At 33.5% G+C, this 17,716-nt stretch overlaps 1 protein-coding gene across 3 annotated transcripts in view; it reads left to right on the plus strand.

Annotated features, from left to right (window-relative positions):
* The window catches only part of NLGN4X (neuroligin 4 X-linked), a 371,997-nt gene extending 359,074 nt beyond the window's left edge, over window positions 1-12,923 (plus strand). For 2 of the 3 annotated variants that reach the window (XM_063450162.1, XM_063450163.1), the window contains one exon: window positions 10,698-12,922. In XM_063450162.1, the coding sequence (XP_063306232.1) occupies window positions 10,698-11,538 (841 nt within the window). In that variant the 3' untranslated portion in view covers window positions 11,539-12,922. Of the gene's footprint in view, window positions 1-10,697 lie in introns of all 3 variants that reach the window. The other variant, XM_063450161.1, reaches the window with a different exon arrangement.
* Window positions 12,924-17,716: the final 4,793 nt, after the last annotated feature.

Consider the following 17,716-nt stretch of genomic DNA (forward strand, 5'->3'; position numbering starts at 1 on the left):
AATTCATTGCCGGAAGAGGTGGTTTTGTCAGAGTCTATACAGATGTTTAAATTGCAATTGGGTAAATACTTGCAAAAACATAACATACAGGGATACAATTTCTAATTAGTGGGCTAATAGCTGCTTGATCCAAGGAGACATCTGACTGCTATTTTGGGGTCAAGAAGGAATTTTTTCCTAGTTTGTTGCAAAATTGGAAGCGCTTCAGACTGGGTTTTTTGCCTTCTTTTGGATCAACAGCAAAAGCATATGTGAGGAAGGCTGAACTTGATGGACGCAAGTCTCTTTTCAGCTATGTAACTATGTAACTATGTAATATATTAATTTATTACGGCTTATGTTTCCTTTTGTCAAAAAAAGTAAAATAATAATAAAACCTAGAGATTTTTTAGAATTCCCTCAACATTTTCCCAAGCTAAATGGCTCTTTAATTTAGACTCTAGACCAGTGGTCCCCAAACCAGTCCTCGTGGCCCACCAACCAGTCCTCGTGGCCCACCAAGTTTTGCCAGTATCTCTATTGGAATTTAAAAAAAAGGGAAATACAGAAATCCTGGACTGTTGGTGGGCCATTAGGAATGGTTTGGAAACCACTACTCTAGATTTCAAAACAAATATATCTATTTTTAACCTTAGTGTGTTATTTTAATAAATTGTAAGCTTGTTAAACAGTGCCTTCTTCACTTTTTTGTTAATATTTTGTATGTTAATTACTTGTTGTCAAATATTCCCATTCTGTAATTGTAAGGCTCTGCAGTATATGTTGCCTCTAGGTAAATGCTAATAATAATAATAATGTATTCAATTCAAGGTTTACAGTAAAAATAGTTTTCTAATTTTGATAGGCTATAACATAAATGTAATCATTACTAGTTAAAGAGCTATGATTTTCCATCAGCTGAAGGCACTGTTTGACATTTTAAAAATATATTTTACATTTGGAATACTTTTAGTTACTTTATTACTTAGAAATGTATATGCCACATATGTTTGGGCTGTACACATTTCAGTCTGAAATCATAACCATTATATCTGAATACGATGCTTAGGCATCTCAACTGTACACCGAAAATCATAATTATAATAATATATTTAAAGGGACACTATAGTCACCAGAACAACTTTAGCTTATTGAATTCGTACTGGTGAGTAGAATCATTACCTTCAGGCATTTTGCTGTAAACACTGTCTTTTCAGAGAAAATGCAGTGTTTACATTACAGCCTAGTGATATCTTCAGTGGCCACTCCTCAGATGGCTGTTAGAGATCCTTCCTAGGTCATGGCTGCCAAAAATGCATCCAAACATTCAGTATCTCCTCCCTCTGCATGCAGACACTGAACTTTCCTCACAGAGATTAATTGATTCAATTCATCTCTATGAGGAGATCCTGATTGGCCAGGGCTGTGTTTGAATCATGCTGGCTCTGACCCGATCTGCCTCCTTGTCAGTCTCAGCCAATCCTATGGGGAAGCACTGTGATTGGATCAGGCTACCACTTCTGATGATGTCAGCAGACTGCTTGTTTTTTTGAGACAAACAGCATGCAGATCACAAGCTTCTGGCTTGAATACAGTAAGATGTTGCTATATTTATGGAGGCATGAGGGGCCCAGGGGGGCTAGATGGTGGTTTTAACACTATAGGGTCAGGAATACAGGTTTGTGTTCCTGACCCTATTGTGATCCTTTAATATATAATGCAATAACATAATGTCACATAGACATTATGTGATAATATAAGATACAGTCAGGTTCATAAATATTGACTGTTAATCTGTCCCATTACTTTTGGTCCCTTGAAAAGTGGGAGGCACATATACAAACTGTTGTAATTCCTACACCGTTCACCTGATTTGGATGTAAATACCCTCAAATTAAAGCTGAAAGTCTGCAGTTAAAGCACATCTTGTTTATTTCACTTCAAATCCATTGTGTTGGTGTATAGAACCAAAAAGATTAGAATTGTGTCGATGTCCCAATATTTATGGACCTGACTGTATGTCAATATATGTATGAATAACCTATGCTCACATTTTGGACTTTTTATTTTAAAATGTGATAAAAAAAATTATAGACATATATAGAAATATTTAAAATAGAAAAACATTTAGAACATGCCTGAATGCAAACAACTATATATTTTTATATGAATTTGTTTGGATTGCTAGAGAAAGACATTCTTTGCATAACAGAGAAATCATACATCAGTGTGTTGTGTGTTTCTCTTCTTATGTGAATTATTCATAAAATATTGTTTCTACTATTTTTCATTTTGTAAAAGATCATAAAGCAGATATGTATTGAAGGCTCCAACCTTCATCCTGCATCCTTTTTTGACATTAAATATTACAATTTCTGCCTGCATAGTGTTTTCTATAACCTTGAGTCTTTTGCATTGAATTAAAATTAAAGACAAACTCAATGTTTCACTAGGGGACTGTAAATCTTTCCAATGACGGTTTTAATGGCAGGATTAGGCTTTCCAAACTGCAGTTCTACTGCAGTGTATTGTGCAGACTGCAGTATTAGTAAAGTATTTTAGTGACACTTGAAATTATAATGCTTTGAAAGAAATGCAACCCTTTGAAACTTAGATTTCATTTGTTTCATACCAAGTAAAAAAGCAACATTATCTTCATCTGCTATCAATGTGTAAAGTGTGCAACATGAAAAACCAAATCATTATTGAGTTTGCTCCCATTTGAAATTTAAAAAAAAAAAAAAAAACATTAATGTGTTTATTGGATTTTTTTTGCCATGTTCTTGTTTTTTATTATGCAATTACATAATTAATTTAAATTTATATATTTCAACAAAACAAAACATGTTTTTAATGTTCAACTTTTCTATGAAACCTTTATTATGTAACCTCAGAATACAATTATCTTGAATCTGTTTCAATATTATAATCACATTTTGTTTTAATGGAAGGAGCTGGAGGGATTTTACTATAGACAGTTCTTACTTTGCTATAAAATGTTAGAAGTAATATCTAGAGTAAAAATCCAAAACTTTTTTTATATGTAAAAATAACTGAACCGGATAAATTCTCTAAATCAGCTATGATTTGAGTTCAGCTACTCTGACCTTAAATTTCTTTGAACTCGCTTTGAATGCTCACATTTATAAATAAACCCTGAAAATGTAAATAAAGATCAAAAACCATTACATGCTTTGACTGTACTTACTAATTAGATCAAATTTCTCCTGTGGCCAAATCCTTTGATTGGTAAATTTTTTCTTTAACTCCAAAGTTTTCTTACATTTTCAGATTGTCACATTATCATCTCACATCATGAAAGTCTGAATGAGGATTGCTACCAATATGAATTTGCACTTACTCATTGGTTTTAATTTAGCTTTATTCCCTGGAAGATAACTAAATTAATGTTCCCTTTTCCTTATAAAAATGATAATAAATGACAAAATCCCAGTTGCTGCACCATTTGACTTTATAGAACGGTGAGATTAACAAAGCTTAGTAAATGATGAAAGGGAGCAGAGATATAATTTTATGTGAGTTGAGAATTTTCTCGGTTTTTCATAAAATATGGAGTTTAATCTTTTACGGTATTCTCCAACTATTCTATAATTGCTAGAACATATTAGACTATATCTTTCTCTATTGTGAAACATATATCTCAATATTAATGTAAGGCTATAAGCATGAATATTATTGGATTTCATAAGGAGGGCATCTTATCCTCGCTGATATTATAGCTTTGCTTATATTGTTCTTTGACAATACTGAAGAAATCAATGGAAACATCATACAATGATGTTTATATGGTGGTGATGAAATGTAAGTATCTTTTGTTTTCTAGAAATGGGTGTTTGCATGTGTTTAATGCCTTAGTTATAAAAATGGATAAAAAGAATGGACATTTTCAAGAATGCAGTATCCATTTAGCCTATGTGTTCGTCTGAGAGGTCACAAACCTGTTTTAATAATTTTGCCATTTGTATCATTGAGAACAGTAATAATAGCATAGATACAATTCTATTTTTGCACCAGAAGGCCTATGTTTTGGTGGAAGATTCAAATAATAAATGTGATATCTCATCTGTTAGATGCAGTGCAGTAGAAGTGAGCACTGTTGTAGTTTAATATTCCCAAATGTAAAGCATGCCAAAGATGACCTAATCAAAGTAATCAACAATCAGCCAATCAGAGGGATATCTGTGCAGTCTTACAATACATACATCTAGCTGACATTACATTTATTTTCTTGACCACAGTTAGAGGAAGATCATTTCATAGATGGCTTGTCTTTCTGTTTGTCTTTGCACAGTGTGAACATAGTAGTACAAATCAAAAGTAGTGTACATATGTAAATGGCATACTGTTAGATTAATGTACAGCACTACGGAATCTAATGGCGCTTTATCAGCCACAACATTAAAACCACTGACAGATGAATTGAATAACATTGATTTTATATATATAGATGGGCAAAATAGTGATGGCTAGAGGACTATATCAAGACATCTCCCAAACGACAAGTCTTTTGGGGTGTTCTCAGATTGCAATGGTTAGTACCAAAAGCGGTGCAAGGAAGGACAGCCGGTGAACTAGCCTCAGGATAATGGGTGCCCATAGCTTATTGGTGCATAGGCAGAGCTAAGGCTAGCCTATCTGATCCGATCACAAAGAAGAGTGACTGTAGCTCAAATTTCTGAAAAGCTTAATGTCAGTCATTATAGAAAGGTGTAAGGACACATAGTCTGCTGTGTATGGAGCATAGCAGCAGACCGGTCAGAGTGCCCATGATGAGCCCTTTCCAACACCTAAAATACCTTCAATGGAGATGTGAGTGTCAGAACTGGACCATGGAGCTATGTGTGGTCTGTTAAACCATGTTTTCTGCAGGTGCTTAGATAAGGAGGCTGGGTAAATGTGCATCATTTACCTGAGGAAGAGACTGCAGTAGGATGCCCTATAGGAAGAAGACAGGCCAGCAGAGGCAGTGTTATGTTCTGGGCAATGTTCTGCTGGGAAAACTTTGAGCATGGCATCATGTGGATGTTACTTTGACAGTTACCACTCTCCTAGAGATTGTTGCAGATCTCGTACACCCTTTCATGACAATGGTGTTCCCTAATAGCAGTGGCTTCTTTCAGTAAGATAGTGCATCCTGCCACACTGCAAACATTATTGAGGAATGCTTTGGTGAACATGTCAAAGAGTTCAAGGTGTTGCCTTGGCCTCCAAATTCCCCCGCCATGAATTCCATTGAGCATCGGTGGGATATCCTAGAACAACAAACCTCATCCATCAAGGCTCCACTTCACAACTTGCAGAACTTGAAGGTTCTACTGCTAAAGTCTTGGTTTCAGATACCCCAGGACACATTCAGAAGTCTTTGAAGTCCTTGTCTCACCTCATCAGGGCTGTTTTGGCTGCTAGATATTAGGCAGGTGGTTTTAATGTTGTAGCTGATCAGTGTATCATTCTCCATAATGAAAAATCTATCTAAATCTATCTAAATCTAAATTTATTATCCTTACTCTTGACTCATTGACTGCATTCATCATCCCAATGACCACCTAAAATGACCTGTATAGGGTCCTGCACTTTTATCATTACCTGTGCTATTTGTGTGCAGATTTCCACTTATTATTGTCTGAAAAATTGTGAAGATGTCAGGAAGATAAATTATAATCTGAACATATAATTCTACATTATTTTGCATGAAAAATATTAAATATACATATATTGTATATAAAGGATGCTCAGTATGTCAGATAAATACAATTTATATTATTTATATTGGTGCATTAAAAAATAAAGATGAAACAATCTGCATTCTCCTATTTAGGAGGCAGAATCCAAAACATATATGTTCAGTTTAGTCTTAAAAGGATTGTCTGTAAATAATAAATAATAAACACAAATACAGAGAACACACTTTACCATTGTATCTTAGCATACTGAAATTATAAATGTGTGCAATGGGTGTGTCAAGTGTGACCATAATGCAGGGTCAAACTTTCTTCCCTGTCTCTGTGGACAATTTTATATGAGTTTGTTCTAGCTTGTTAGATTTTAGAAGACTTTTTTTGTACGTTTTAATTTTCGATAATTTGTATTCATTTTTTTAACCAGAATATACATACAAAATACCAAAACAATTAGATTGTACAAAAACACTACTAATCAATAAAGCATTTCACAAATACATCCCACAATAAATTCAAGAAGCAAAGACAAAAATGTATGGGGATCTGTTAAGACAAAAAAACTAAAAATAAAAAAGTGCAATTTTATACATGAGCATTCATACTATATGCACTGCAACTTACATACTAGACTAACGAGTTGAAGGTCTGAGATCAGAAGAAATAAAGTAAATGTTTTAACTTTTGAAAGAGAAGTTTAGATGGTATTTGTTTCTCCGTACACACCCTAATTCTATGTACTACACTTGTATATGACTGGTATCAATTAAAGTAGCTATGTGCTTGTGTTGAACTCCCAGCTTGTGCGTATTGTTACAAGTGAGTTTGTGCGATCATGTTCTGTAATTAATAGTGCTTGTTGGCTCAAAAGCATCATCTGTACAGCTATACTTAATATCAGTCTCAATTTAAGGAAAACATGTATAACAATACAATATACAATAACATTTAGCTACATAAAAAACTATTCTTATTTTCAGAGGACTTTCTAGCACTTTCATTTCTTTTTTTACTGACCAAGACATCTTGTTTATATATCTTTTTTTATGTTTTATTTTAATACATTTGGTTTCTGAATGTTCAGGATGTAGAACAGGCGACAGAAATCAATAGGTAATTAGATATGTCCCTTACTTGCTAGTGGGTTTTAAATATGTCATCTCTGTTCTACAAATTATTTGAGAAAAGCAGGCAAGGAAGATAAATAAATCACACAGGCACATTAGCTCAGTGTTGTAGCAGAGAAAGAAGCAGAGAAAGAAGTCTTACAGCACAAAACCAACAATAAAGTGTACCAAAATGTATTTTTCCAGAGCATAAACATTACAGCTTTTGTATAGTATTCCTCCCTGTAAACTTTATCTGGCTAAAACCCCACTTTTTAGTTTAAATTGACCTTTCTAGATCCCTCAGTGAAACCTTTTATAACATTTTCTTATCACTTTTTGTGCACTACTGTTTTTTATCATGTAAATTCAAACAAAACAACTCACTTATGGTTGCTTGTGGAAATATCTCAAATAAGAAAATATATCACATTTTTTTCAACTTTATGTTCATAATTTATATTCAAAATTACTCTTCCAAAGATTTATTTAACAAAGCAATAACTTTCATTTAATACACATTTGTTATGTATTCTAGTTTATATCTATGCTTGCTATACAGTAAAAAAATATCAAAACCGTAACATAAAACTGTTATTTGAATGCAAATACGCCCTTTCAGATTGAAAATGACATTTAAAGTTTTGCCAGTAAATGGCCGGTGTTTTGACAAATTTAAATTGTTTAGAATTCCTCCAGAAAACATTGTTATTGTTTTCCTTCTGGATTCAAAAAGAAAATAACTTATTTTATGAGCTATTCTGATGTTTCTAGCAATAATGCAGAATAATTGTGAAGAATCTAACTTCAGTATTATATATGGTCTTTTGGGTTTATAATCTATAGGAATACAAAGTGGAAAATAAAAACCTGAGTCATGTTCATGGCAATAAAAGAGCAATTACCATACAGCAAAAATTGTATGCCTCACTTTCAGATGAAGTATAAGGTACATAAAGTTCTTAAATGTCTCCCATAAAAGCAGCTCTCTCTCTTTATGTAATATAATAATGTCTAATGAGAATTACAAAATGAAAATGCTTAATCTTAAAATATACAGTATTTGAGTTCACCGGTTTGTCTCTTGCATATATTCTCAATTGTCCCTTTAAAATATTTTACTATAAATAAAGGATAATTTTTATTAAAAAAGTTATCACATAGACAGCCATGCATACAGACATGTAGATAGATGAAATAAGATAAGATAAGGTAGACAGACAGATCATCCTGCAGTTTACCAGGATTTACTATGCAAGATCTTTGGCTAGGTAGATTGTCGATTGTCACCCAGGCTGCTCCATCAATCATTCTGATGGACCTGTCTCCTTTCTGAGGCCCGCATCACTGTCCCACCCTATTCCTACTTCCCACCGTTGTCCTGTTTCACGGGATGGTAAAGTGTTGATGTATGTGATACATATAAAAACAGATCACTGTATAAAAAAATGCTGCTAAGGTAAGACAAGTCTTATGAAGGTTAGACATTAGGCTTAAGAAGCTTAGAGTGCATAGCATCATCAACATTTTTAAACTAATGCTATAACTCCAGCTCTAATATAGACCAAACCTGGTTCATGCCCTGCTTACTGTCTAAGCCCTGCGGCATCTCTTGGCGAGATACCCACTTAGGATTTTAGGCCAGATCATTAAATAAAAAGGAATTTAGCATAGGAGACTAACTATATTGACATTTTCAAAGAGTATATATGAGGAATATTATATGTTGGTCTGAGGTAGGAAAAGAACCAGATCACCCGTGTAGTCTGCTACATCCTGTGAATATTCAGTAAATAACTGGCTTGTAGTGGGCTGCCAAGTGTAATTTATTTTGTGAAACTAACTCTTTGGACACCATTGGGGTGTAAATTGGGTTGTCTTGCAATGCAGACTTCATCCCACATACTTCTTTTGTATCATTGGTTTGCATATTATACAAAAACACATCGTAAACAAAACAAAACAAAGTAGAGTTCTAGTGAAGTTAAAACTGAACGGTTAATCCACAAGCATTGACATATTCACAGCTATTGAGTTACCTGCAAATTATACTTCACTAACTCTTAGATACAGGGTCAACATGTATTAACTTAAAATATTAATAATATGGACAAAATGTCAAACAGCCAGCCTCCCATTCATGATAGGAATGACGAGGGACATAATACCAATGATTTAGCAAGTATAAAGGTACTGGTTTATTTAGTCAAGTTCCACTTATATAATGTGCACAGTCTGGTACGTTTCTAAAATATCACACCAGTAAATATGAGGAGAAATTGTACTGGACTGATTTGCTTTGCATACCTTAAAATTTTAGATTTCACAAATGCACAAATAATGAACAAAAAACATAAATAAAAATGAGTCTTGTTTTTAGTTTTGTACCAACCAAATCTATGAAACTGACTATTCCATCTTTCCTAAGTTTTTTTGACCTTGTGTAGATCCTCTTCTTGTAAACTATCTCTAAACAAGTGCATATACTTTTTATCTAAGAGCACATTAATCCATGTAGAAGCTAATAAATCAAATGCCAAGGAGGTATGTATGAATATACTTTATAAATAGGACAAATTCCTGTGTTACTGTGATATCAGGTATGTGCTATATACCTGCAACCTGTTGAAAGAGCCTCCACAAAGAAGTTGACACAATGATACATTAAAGGGAAGTCATGATAAGAGGATGAAAAAAAAGACCCAAAACGCACATAAGACAATATGAATGCATACTTTCTCCAGCATATTTTTTGAAAATAAATGAAATTATTTTATAAAGGTTTTTTTTTTTTTATAAAGGTAATCTTTCTGATTGATTTTGTCCAGCACAGAGCAGAAAGCAATGCTTTTCACTGAATTTTGTGCTTCTATATAATAAGCTTTGCAGGTGCAGTGTGGCTATTGTTGTGCATGCACCCAGCTTCCCAAAGCTTCTCTGTAAGAGGCATTCTATTGGCTACTATGGCTCGGAGTGGACCTTCCACTGGTGGAGTTTAACAAGAACAATTAAACCTTTGTTGAAGACAAAAAGTGGAACAAAATGGGCATAGGCATATAAACAAACACTCCATTGTTATAAATATATATATATATATATATATATATATATTTATTTATTAATTCATAAAACTGGAGTTTTCCCATTATTGTACATTAGAATATAAATATATACAAGAACATTTGATTTTTTACTTGTTTGAACTAAAAAAAAAAAGTATGTTATTACTGTTATTTTATTATGATTCCTATGTTGGTTGTTTTGCAGAATCGTACAAGAGGCACATACATCAATCTTTATAAACTTCTATTTAAATATTGTGTTGTAAGTGTTTTTTTGTAGAGAAGTTAGTCATTCTATAGACAAATAGATAATTATGCCTACCTTCAAAAAATGTTTGCTTCTGTTTATAGTTTACAATGCTATCCATCCTAGAAAGCTGTGTGATTTCTGTTGCATTTTATGGATATCAAATATATCCAGCAAGGTTAATTTAATCTTTGCCTTTTTATCTATCCTTCTTCTTGATGTTTGTTAGACCCATATTGTGCCCCCTGAGGTTTTCTAGTTTTCATCTCATTACTTCCAAAATAATTATTCAGTATAATTTAAAATGTAATTTATATCTAGATAATGATTTAATACATAATAATACTGTTTACACCTATTTGAATTGGTAAAATTTTAATAATGTCATCACTGAGAAATGTCATGAAACTACATGCCTGAAACCTGATATCAAATGTTGCTTTTTTAAATAATTTATTCTTGAATCATTATTTTTATTATAAAGTGTTTAGATTTTTACTTATTAAAAAAAATCTGAATGTTTCATTACTAAGTATTATGGATAAATGATTTCACATTAAAGTAAAATAAATATTTAATTTTGTTTATTTTTTATTTTTTTTAGAGATCCAAACAAGCCAGTTCCACAAGACACAAAGTTCATCCACACAAAACCCAACCGATTTGAAGAAGTTGCTTGGTCAAAATATGACCCAAAAGATCAACTTTATTTGCATATTGGTCTAAAACCTAGAGTAAGAGATCACTATAGAGCAACGAAAGTGGCTTTCTGGCTAGAACTAGTACCACATTTGCATAACTTGAATGAAATTTTTCAGTATGTGTCAACAACTACAAAGGTGCCTCCTCCGGACATGACATCATTTCCTTATGTAACAAGAAGATCTCCTGTTAAATCAAGGGCTACAACAAAACGTCCTGCCATGACAACAGCAAACAATCCTAAAGAAACTCAAAAAACAAGTTTGACAGAAACTACAGTAATTACAGAAGACAAGCGTGATTACTCAACGGAACTGAGTGTTACAATAGCTGTTGGAGCCTCCCTTTTGTTTCTCAATATCTTGGCTTTTGCTGCTTTATACTACAAGAAAGATAAAAGACGTCATGAAACCCATAGACGCCCTAGTCCTCAAAGGAATACAACAAATGATATAGCTCACATACAAAATGAAGAAATAATGTCATTACAAATGAAACAGCTGGAGCATGACCATGAGTGTGAGGCTCTTCAGGCTCATGATACTCTACGACTAACCTGTCCTCCTGACTATACTCTAACACTGAGGAGATCTCCTGATGACATTCCTCTTATGACTCCAAATACCATAACAATGATTCCGAATACACTAACAGGAATGCAACCACTGCATTCCTTCAACACTTTTAGTGGAGGCCAAAATAGTACTAATTTACCCCATGGGCATTCCACCACTCGAGTATAGCTTTTCAGCTTTTTTCACCCATTTGAAGAAAACAAAAACAGACAGAAAATTCAACAAGTAGGAAGAAATTATTTTCTTACTTATTGCAGCCAGTCTAGAGGATGTATCTAATATCTGTAAAGATAAATTAAGATATGAAATATGTTAAAACTGTTATGATGTCACTTATGAATTTATCCCTGCTAGATGCTAAGCATTCTGGACAGTCTCCTTACAGCGACCGGATCTTTCCTCTAAAACACATTATAACAGGTTGCCATGAATGAGGACTATTGTCTTTACCGCTTTGTTTTTGTTTTCTAAGCTCTCTATGTGCCATAAAATAAATGGCCCTTGGTCAAACAAGTTAATATATTAAGCTTTTTATGAAGCTATAAATCACAATGGAAATTCTATTTAACAAGAGGACTGACTATGCAGAAACATGTATAGTTCCGGCAATGATGGAAAATGCCACCTTGAACTGTATTTAAAGAGAAAAAAAAAACAATATTTGTAAAAAATGTAAATAGCTGTGAGTTTAAAAAAAAATATCTTTTATTGATGTTTTAAGTTTCAAAAGAACTTTTAGAAAGATTGTGCTTTTAGTTGTGACCTATGTGTATATACATTAGTCAAGATCCATCTCTGTTGCCTCCAGAACAAGAAAAAAGGTTTTCTTCGTAATAACTTGTCCTCGAGAAAGAGGTCTGGGATTTTATAACCTGATTCATTTGTAGGAAATAATGCAAGTTCACTTGAAGATGACATTTTGAATATGTTAACTGCAAAGCTCCCTTTTGGGGTTCTACAAATGCATGTTCAATTTAACCTGACAAGATAATTATTACTATTATTATTATTATTTTTTTTATTATTATTATTTTTTTTTTGTATATGAAGGATCATCAATGGCTGGAAGATGGAAGGCCAGCCTATACAATGCATCTGAGTATATTTTAAATTGCTGTTTTAACATGTAAATGCCCAATGAAATTTTAGGAAAGCCTGCTATTTGGTCAGTCAGAGAAAAGCACATTTCTCTGCATTCACCAGCAGTTCAGACACAGTTAATATTATACAAAATATTCAGCAACGCTAATAAAATCGACATTGCTTGATTAAGGTTATGTTATTTAAATGAGGAGACACTATTTGTTACTCCCAATATACAATGTTTGTCATATAATATGTGAGTCAGGAAACACATTTTTATTTGGAATTTTTGGTTCTTTTATTTTTAATTATTATGTATCTGTCACATAAGTAATGCACATAATGGAAAGATAAAAAGAAAGATCACCAAATGATTTTCAAATAAATTCTGAACATTTTATTGGAAAAATGCAAATATTCCTTTTATTCTTTTTCTGTTCTTGAAGATCAAATTCCATATTCTACATTCAGCAATTGCCAATCTGCCAGTAAATATGTTAAGGAATATATTACACAACATTAAATACAATGGAATTAATAGATCATGATAACCAAAGATGTATTAATAGATATTTTGTAACAGTTGTCTGTTGTCTGGGTATGTCTTACTTGAGCACCTTTCTATGTATATAATTTTCAATTATCGTGTATCATTTCCTATTTCATACTGAATACTATAATATTGTTTCATGAATGTAGCTATCATATTTACATTTGGCACACCATCAGATGTGTATTTTTAATGTTTTTCTGACAAATATTGGCATATATGGTGTGTTGTCTATAAGCACAGTATTCTATATATTAGATTAAACCTTAGTTCTTCGATTACATTATTCAAAATGTATCCTTTTAAAATCAGGTCTACTGCTATATGTAGTGCGATATATATCAAATACAATTCATTTTATTGGCCTGTCTTTTTTCTTATAGGATAAGTTTATAACATGAGAACACTGGAAATTATTTTTAGAATGATATTATAAATTGGTCTTGCTACTTGATTGATGAAAAAAGTAACCTTCATTTTATTTTTAAAATGATTATTGGTATAATTATTAATGGGGATCCTGGTATTAGTTGATTATATCTCAAATTATTTAAGACAGCATTTTTTTTTTATTTACAAGTGTTATTATGAATGTAGGCAACATATTTTCCACAATATTTACATCTGGAAAATAGTGACAAATGACAATATCTGCATTTCTACTGGACAGTGACATTTATCAGTGGTGTTTTACGCTATATGCTTCTACTAAACAATAATCTCAATATGCATTAATTATGAGGACTGCACTTACAGGTACAAGGTAATGACATCTTCAAAATACACCTGTAACTCACATATATATGGGTTGTATTTTTTCTGTGGTATTATGTGCATGTATCCATATTCATGCATCATTCTGATATATCAGAAATAGTTATTTGCATTGAATTACAAATTGTTTCAGGCAGCCTTTTATTATGTCAAATTTAAATCCAATAAAAATGGGGTGGGAATGTCATTTTGGAATAAGAGCGTTTTGTATATTTTGAATTATAATTGCAGTCAGCAATTATGCCTGTAATGCAGTACATATTACAGATGCCTGGCTGTAGTTAGGGAACTGTACTTACTGTCATTTGCTTTCAATATATATATTTTTTTATTAAAGTTATACATTTATTCATACATACATACATACAAAAGTCAGTAAGACAAGCAATAAAAAATGGCACAATATAAAACACTGAGGTGTCAATAATAAGATCAGGTGTATATTAAAAACTGCATGTATTTAGAAAATTATGTGTTTTAATCACCAAGCATCTTGCATTACATAGAAAGGGAGCAACACGTGATAAATAAATCATAAATTAAAAATATATTGTGTACATTTATATAATTTAATATGTTTAAGTATCCCTGCACAGCAATATATACGCACAATTCTAATATAGTCCTAAGTTTGTGTGCAACAGTTCTTTTCGAGTTGCTGGTAAGAAATGCAGCATAACTTATAATTTACCACTTTAATTACTCGTATCTACCAGTATAGCTAAATGCTGATAGTGTTCATCAACCCACCACAATTGACTGATGCATTATAAAGCTGATAATAGTTTATAGTTTTTTTTATAATGATAAGGACTGATGGTAAAACTTTGACCTTAAATTTGAAAGTCACTTTGAATTTGCTTTAAATTACAAACAATTCTCAATTTAGTGAATAGCACTGCAGGTTTCTAGGACGCCTGCCTTGAAGGGTAATTCACTAAATACTGTATAGAGAGATACTGGTGAAAATTCAGAGCTCCTGATCTTCAACAATCAAATGTATTTTGTGTTTGGTTTAAAAATCAGTGCTTTTCACATCCGAATCCTATACAACATATAGGAGTCAGAATACAAAGTACTAATTTAAAAAAAAAACAAATCTGAACCTAATTGCATCTGCATTCAAATTATTGTTAACTTTTGAAGTGAAAGATAATTTAAAATACTATTTGCCTGTTTGCAGAACTTGTTGCCCTTTGTCAATGCAAAGATCCACCATTGACTATTCTGGCTTCTCCCACTTAACCTGGTGGCTAACGCGTTTGTTCTTTTGCTTGGGTAAAGTACAGCTGAAAACAGAAGACATAATTTAAAGAGCATTTAACATTGAGAATTACAAAGGAATAGACCCAACGAATAACAATATAAAGGTTAAATAATACAATATGTAAGCTGTATGTATAATAACAACTTTAAATACTTGGTCATAATAAAGGAAAACTCCAGTGCCAGGAAAACAATCTGTACCCTCTCCCTCCCACCCCCCCAATTCCCGGATACTGAAGGGGTGAAAACCCCACTTACCTGAGGCAGCGACGATGTCCCTCGTCGCTGTTTCCTCCTCCGCGCTGCTCCTCCTACTGTTTCTGTCGGCCGGTGGGCGAGACTGATCCCACCCACCGGCCGAGGAGACCTAATGCGTATGAGGAAATGAGCGATGCTGGAGGTCCTCACACAGCGTGAGGACATCCAGCGATGCTCTAGCACAGATAATCTGTGCTATGAAGGAGGAAGTGACCTCTAGTGGCTGTCTAGTAGAATGCCACTAGAGGTGGAGTTAACCCTGCAAGGTAATTATTGCAGTTTATAAAAAACTGCAATAATTACACTTGCAGGGTTAAGAGTAGTGGGAGTTGGCACCCAGACCACTCCAATGAGCAGAAGTGGTCTGGGTGCCTGGAGTGTCCATTTAAGGCTGCTGTACAGAAAAATCACAACATATACAACAGGCATATTCAGATGGTAAACAGATGTACAACCATAAAAAGGGGGGGGGGGACAATCGCAGGTCCTGGCAAGAGAAGGAAAAAATGTATTTTTTTTTTTGTTCTGTACATGCATGCAACTTTCACCTATTACAATGCCATAGCAGACATGGACATATACCCATTATCGATTTGCTTAAAAGCCTCTCTTTAGATTGAGTAAAAGAGTCAGCTTTCATCACCATGTCCCTAACATTGTGGTGTATTTTATGAACAAACACAGGTGGATCTTTGAAAATTTGATTGATCATTTTATCCAACCGCAATATATGCCAATTAGAGTGGATAGAGTCATAAATCTTAGGGGAGATGGGTGAAAATGTACACACATTAGTAGACCTCATGCCCTTTTTTGCAAGCAAGGTATTACTATAAACTACAGTGGCTTGAGGTATAGCCTTTGAGAAAATGTCAATGTTATAACCATTTTGGAGAACTTCTTGGCCATTCAAGAATCCAATCTTGAGTCCAGATTTTGGTCCTCCTCGACATTACGTCAACAACACGTACCATCTGACAGTATGGAATATAATTCTTTTGGTTAGTAGGATGAAAACTATTCACCTTTAACACACTGTTATAAGTGAGAGTTATTAAGGTAAGTCAAAAACTGTTGCAGGTCAATCCTCTAACACAGCTTTTGTAGGGGTTAGTTGCAGTGTATACACTGTGCTCTTCAAAGTCTGTCATGAAGATATTTGCCTATGAGTGTGCCATATTGTCCCCATAGCAGTTCCCTTCACTTGTTTGTAAAAGATCGAATGGTACCTGAAATAGAAATATGAAGCTATTTGCATATATGAAGATATTTGCATATGTGTGTGCCATATTGTCCCCATTGCATTTCCCTTCACTTGTTTATAAAAGATTGAATGGTACCTGAAAGAGTTCTTTGTTAAGACTATTTCTACTATCCTTAGCACAAATTCACAAATGTTAGGGTTGGAAAGAAATGTCAAGGAACTGTTGTTTACAATAGTATTACCTTACTGGTGCAGTGTGGACATATACAGGCTGTAAATATCTAGCGTCACAAGAATATCATCAGAACTATAGTTTGTATAAATAAATATCCAAGGGTTGTACTTGAAACTATGGGACAACCTGTTATATGGACAGGGTCTTGAAGTACTTTGGGAAGTATGAAGAATACTAGCATCATAGGATTATCATTACAAATAAATTTTTGCTAAGATTTAGCAATAATCCCATCAATTAGAGCTTTATCCAGCATCGTATATTACTTTCATAATGTGACAAATATAGTCATTTTTTTAGAATCATGTAGTTCGGTCTATCCAGCAGCAATCTCATTACCTCATAGCAGTTTCTAGTGTTGAAAACTATAAGTAAGCCACCTTTACCAGCTTGTTTGATATTTAGCTCTCTAAAAAGCCAGCCACTCACAATAGGTCAAATTAGGTATGCTATCTACATTCATAAAGGTTTGAGCATAATGGTGGTTCACAAAGGGAAGAAGCTAGTTTTTGGGTCTGCGTTTATCAAGATTTACCATAAGGTTTTCCTTGTTGGGAGTACATGCTGTCTGTTCATCACCTGGACTTTGGTTCCCTTTGGTTTGACTAAGAATCATGAGGGTTAAAGTTAAAAACACATTGAAGGCACAGAAAACTTAACCCTAAGTCATCCCTTAATCGACATTCCCCCTTACTCTATGTCCCCTAACCTGAAGTCAACTAATTCAAATCTCCAATTCACAATTGATTTCCCTACCTCTACCTTTCTATTAACTCTATCCCTAACCCTCTACTGACTTTTAATGACATTAGCATACACCACTCTAAAGTACTGTGTAAAAATTCAGCATAAGACGATACATTTCACATTAAACTGTCAAATAATATCATGAAAAAAATGCTCTGTGCAATCCCCATTCCTGGCCACATGAAGTGACAAGTGCAGGGCAGCATGCCGAGCCCTACATTGATTACAA

The sequence above is a fragment of the Pelobates fuscus genome, chromosome 1 (genome assembly GCF_036172605.1).
Source record: "Pelobates fuscus isolate aPelFus1 chromosome 1, aPelFus1.pri, whole genome shotgun sequence".
NCBI lineage: Eukaryota > Metazoa > Chordata > Amphibia > Anura > Pelobatidae > Pelobates > Pelobates fuscus.